This window comes from Mustela nivalis (assembly GCF_964662115.1).
Source record: "Mustela nivalis genome assembly, chromosome: 1".
NCBI lineage: Eukaryota > Metazoa > Chordata > Mammalia > Carnivora > Mustelidae > Mustela > Mustela nivalis.
In genome coordinates this window covers 156,613,132-156,618,493 of record NC_139020.1, presented here as the reverse complement: position 1 = coordinate 156,618,493, position 5,362 = coordinate 156,613,132, and the positions used below count along the sequence as shown (strand labels likewise).

Genomic DNA, 5,362 nt, shown 5'->3' with positions numbered 1-5,362 from the left:
CACCCCTCAGGCTGGTTATTTTTGCTACATTTGTTGAGTCGTAATCTATTTTCCCTCCTTAGTTATACAGGGCTGCCTAGTCCTTTTTGCCTCTGAAACAGACAAGAGCAGTTAGCTCTGCTCCCCTGCTCTTAGGTACCTCCAAGACTGCCAGTCAGTTTTTCCACAAGAGTGATATTTATTCTAAGTTATTTGACGAAGTTTCAGCAAATTGTGGAAATCCACAGATCTTAATTACATCCTTTATTTCCATTGCATTGCAAACACTAGAAAGAAGGAAAAGGTACATGACCTGTTCTTGCTCTGAGGATAGGGACTGCCGTGCAGGTGAGAAGTCCAGTCAGGTGTCTAGGGCTCATGGGCTGAAGGGTGATCAAGAGAGGCACTCCTCAAAGAAATCATTTTGTACCAGAGGATTTTCATTCATCCAGTGGGAGTGGCCTGACACATTGATTATGGAGAGCTTACCTATGGGTGCCAAGAAGAGGGGCCTTTCTTGTGAGGTTTCTCTCTTCCCTGTCTTTGTTCAGTTTTAAAGGTCAATTATTTCCTGGGCACTAGCTTGGATCCCCTATTTTAAAACATTACAAAGAGGAGACAACTCTTGAACACACGTTAACTTAGGTTTCTGCTTTATCATTTTCATAAACTATTTCCATGGCACATCTCAACTAGAGGTGGAATCATTACAAAACATTACAGGTATAAATACGAGGATTTCTTAGGTTAGCTGGAAAATGCTCTTAAACTGCTTGTTCTTTGTCAAATTTTGTTTTTCAGAAAGAGCCTCCCAAAGTCAGCACTGTATTCTGGTATACTCACACTTAACAGTCCCAGTCTTTCTTGGGAGTAGCACAGGGCAAGGAAATAACAAAACCTATTTAGTGTCTTTAAGAGATAAAATATGGTGGCCAATTTTGCTTTTCCAAAAGCAGTATTATATAAATACAGAATAGGGGCAAGGGTTCAGCTGGTACAGAACATGGTGGTGGCCTGACTGAGACACTTCTCACATCATTATTCCACCCCATTAAGCCGGATTAGCCATTTACAGATGCATTTTTTTGTCTTGGTGAAATGGATTTAATGACATGGCTTGTATAATGGAGCAAATTATTACTATTCCATAAAAAGCAGAAGCTTGTAACTCAAGAAGAGTTGCAGAAATCTTCTAAGAGCTGCCCCAACCCCCCAAGCATTGTGACCTACGGTTCTCATTTCCTTTGGTGAAACCCATGTAGTGAAAGAACATGAATTTTCTGGCCTGGAGCCCTGAGCTGGCACCCCAATTCAGTCACTTCCTGACACTCTGGGTAAATTAATCTCTGCACCTCTGTCTTCCATCTGTATGACAGTGATCCCACCCATCAACACTTGCAGGACAGTGCCTGTGACTAAACTTATTTTCTGTCAGGAGCCTTCGGTATTATCTGGCATAATACTGGGACAGATTTATGTTGGCAGCCCAGGAACATCATCAATAAAAACATATAAAAGAATTCCATGTGTTAATACTTCTGAATTTAAATTGTACTTCATATTCTCTTTGAAAGTTTAACACTATTCTCATAAATCTTGGCTCTGGCCGAGCTTATACTCCTGTTCCTAGTTAAGTCAGTAAATGAAGAACACAAGTTATATAACAAATGCTCCCCTCCATCTTTGGATTTATCAGTAGGTAAAAACTAATTAGAATACGCCATGACCTGAACCGAAATCAAAAGTCGGATGCTTAACCAACTGAGCCACCTAGGCGCTCCTTATTTAAAAAACAACGAAAAAAAACCTTGCAGAATGAGAACTCCACCTATGAAAGACGAAATATGTGTATTTACTTGCTTAGATTTGGGAGCCTAATTGCTCACAAAGGATTCATAGATGTTTCTTTATTGTTAAGCTGCAACATACATGGTTTAATACAACAAAAAACATTTAATCAAGTGAAAAAAATAAACTGAACAATAAACAAATAAACACTCAAAACAAAATATTTTCCATTGGAAACATGTTAAGATGAATACGGGGTTTCATTACCATCTTACTGCAATTTTCTTATGTGTTACTAACCTACATACCCCATGTTTTCTGTAATCATGCAGGTGTGAATGGGAGTTTGAATGATTAAATACATGAAAAGTCCATTTACTGCAGAGAATCATTTCACAAGGCAGCCAAACTGGGTTTAGAGAACAAAATTATTCAAGAAATTCTCCACGTATTTAGGTTCATTTTAGAATCCATGAACCTTAAGCTGTTCCTCCTTGACAATGCCAACCTGCAAAACAAAATTTAACAGAATCACTGAGAAATTTATCTATTTCATCCCTAAGAAAACATGGAGCGCTGATTATAAAAAGAATCATTGTTAATAGTCTACTGCAACACTGTTACTTACACTATTAACTGTTAACACTAAACAATTCCACACACACTTATCTCCATATGCCTCCAAACTCAACTGATGATGTAGGTACAGGAATGATCAGGTCACTCGAATGATAACATAAGTGAATAAAGGTTCTATGGCCTTCAAAATAAGTACCAACTTTGTACTTCTCTATCAATTTACATCATTCATACGACTTTCTTTTCTTTCTTTAACTAAGGAGGAAATAATTCATAATTCATGTTGCCCTTCAATACAATTTTGGAAGAAATCTCAAGGTTGTACATAAAACACCCAAGCCACTCACCTCCAAGAGAAACTGGCAAATGTTTTTTCTTTGGTCACCTTGAAGCTGAATAACCTCTCCGTATTCAGGATGTTCAATCACAGTACCATTACAGGCGAATTTCTAGAGAAGTGTATGTTTAACATAACTGAGTCAGATACAATGTTTTATTTTCACCATAAGACTAATATTGACTACTTTGGTAGACTTGACCATGTTTAAGAAACAGGTTTTGTCTCCTGTAATCCCCAGCACTCCCAAATTAATTTGCAAGTGAATCAGCAGGAAACATAAAGAAAATGATTTTACTTGGAACAGCAAGAACTGAATTATTTCCATTTTGTCTGAAAGCCATGAAAATATTATTTTAAAATGGGAGACAACACAAATACCTGGGTGTTAACAGAACCAACACAGCTTTCTTAGGTCCAACCATTTTCACCCATACTGATTAAAAGTCAGGTAAAGGTGTCCTATTCAGGAGTCATCAATAATTATAGTTTAACCTTTTCTTCCCAACACCTTTACCTTTTTGAAAGCTTTCACAAGTTTCTTTTTGTCATAATCATCTGCAATGCCCTGGACAGTAGTCAGTGTCTTTCTGCCGTTCCGTTGCTGGATTCTTATATGAATGTAATCCTCAGTCCCTGCCGGGAGTAAGTCGTCACCCTTAGTTGCATCAGCAAAGGGGTCTGCAAAGGGATACAAAAAAACATTCCAAACCAGAAAAACATCTTTTAGTCAGTCATTCCCAAATGTAGGGCACACTACAATCTAGCAGCAAAGAAGGTTCTAGTGCCTCTGCCTTTTTTTGCGGGTGGGGAATGGAAGGGGGTGACGGGGCGAGGTATTAAGAAAACCACCAAGGTAGTCTCACAAAAAGAGGAAAAATTTAAACAGCTACGTCCACGGACATGTGAATAGAAAACGTTGTTATTGGCAGATTGTTATCACTGAACGCAGTCCTCTAATGAGAAAAGAGCTTTCAAATAACCGTAATTTTATAGCTACTATAAAAATATGCGTCATCTCGATTACATTCTGATGACAACAAAACAGTCAAAACGTGTCCACCCCAATCATTTCACCGTAACGGTGCCCTTCACAAGTAAACAAGAAAAAGAAACCTACATAGACACAGACGCACATAGATCTGTCAAGAGGCGTAATTTCACAAATTACTACGCAAACAGAGAAGCTGGACCGCAGCCCCGTGACAGATCAGAGGGCCGGATCCGCTTCTTTAACCAAATGCCGGAGAAGGAGCTGCTCCGAGTCCACTCCGACCGCCGATGGACGCCGATCCCCAGCCCCGGGCCTGGAAACCCCTAGCGAGTGGAAAGGCAGGTCGGGGAGCGGTGGGCCCGGCTGGCAGAGGCGGGAGCCGGGGCAGGGGGTTCCGCGGGGAGGGAGCGGGGCCGCAGCCGTCCTCGGGGAGGGGGTCGCCAGGGGCCCAGTCGCCATTTTCTGGGCGCCGAGACAAAGCCCCACTCGGGGTGCGGGGAGGGCAGCGGGGGGCCCCTCGGGGCTGCGGGGCGGCCAGCAGCCCCGGCGAGGGCGGGTAGTGGCGGCCGGTCGGGAGGCGCGCGGGGGCACGGGGCGGTGGCGGCCTGATCTTACCGAAAGATTGGAGGTTCTGGATAGTGGACATGCGATACTAGTGTGAGGCCGGTGAGGGGATAAAATTCCTGCGGGGCCCGCCCGGATCACCGTGTCTGGCGGCTGCAGTGGCGAGAAAACGTAAATAAATAAAGAGACGCTTCGCCCCGGGGCTGGGATTCGGCTGGAGCGGCGGCGGCGGCGGCGGAAGCCGGGAGGAGGCAGGAAGAGGCGAAAGAGGAGGCGGAGGAAGAGGCGGCGGCCACGGAGGGGAAGACGCGAGAGAAGAGGCGGCGCTGTGGCTTCTCCCACAAAATGGCCGATGGAGGCTATTTAGCCGCGCCCGCCGCCCCTCCCTCGTGACACGCCCGCGCCTGGCATCCTGGGACTTGTAGTTTTCTGGAGGCAGCCGAGACCGTTCAGGCTGAGATTGGCTGGTTTCCCGGACCGCAATTCCCGGCAGGGAGCACGCCCTCCGGCTCCTGCAGAGGCTGGGGAACAATTCAGGGGGCTGCGGGGCCGTCAGGACAGAGCCCGCGGGTTTGGGGGGCCATGCGCTACCCGGTGCCCAGGCTCTCTTCCTGACTTCTTTTCTCTTGCCCTACAGCGGCGGCGCCAAGGGGTTGGTATGACCTTCTTTGTCAGTTACCGTCGAGGCTTGGAGTAATATAATTAAAACCGAGGTGCAGAAGAAAATCAAGCACCCTAGCCCTGGCTTTCGACTCATTAGGTCGCTCAGCACCTCCTGCATCGCAATACCGGCCCCCAAATCTGACCCCGGCCCCTGGCCCCAGTTGGACAAGCAGCGTTAGTCCCCACGGAGGTTGGAGGTGAGAGAGCTCCTTGCACCATCCCCAACCCCCGCCCCCGGTTGGGCTGCCCTCCCATTCCCTAGCGCGGTGGTTCTCAGACTCCAGCGTGCATCTCCCGGAGGGCTTGATAAAACACGCATTGATAGACCTCAGAGCTTCTGTTTTGGGTCTGCGGTGGGACCCAAGAATTGGCAAATCTAACAAACTGCCAGGAGATGCTGATGTACTGGTCTGGGACCACACCGCAAAATCACTGCGCAGCTTCACCAGGGGCCCGAC

The 5,362-nt window shown here is 45.7% G+C and overlaps 1 protein-coding gene across 1 annotated transcript; it reads right to left on the bottom strand.

Annotated features, from left to right (window-relative positions):
* Window positions 1-1,871: 1,871 nt before the first annotated feature.
* Window positions 1,872-4,598, bottom strand: EIF1B (eukaryotic translation initiation factor 1B). The gene is made up of 4 exons (XM_082746713.1): window positions 4,293-4,598; window positions 3,201-3,364; window positions 2,694-2,795; window positions 1,872-2,275 (listed from the first exon to the last, which is right to left on the bottom strand). Exons 1-4 carry the CDS (start codon window positions 4,321-4,323, stop codon window positions 2,231-2,233), a joined length of 342 nt encoding a protein of 113 aa, XP_082602839.1. The 5' UTR covers window positions 4,324-4,598; the 3' UTR covers window positions 1,872-2,230.
* Between the last annotated feature and the right edge of the window lie 764 nt (window positions 4,599-5,362).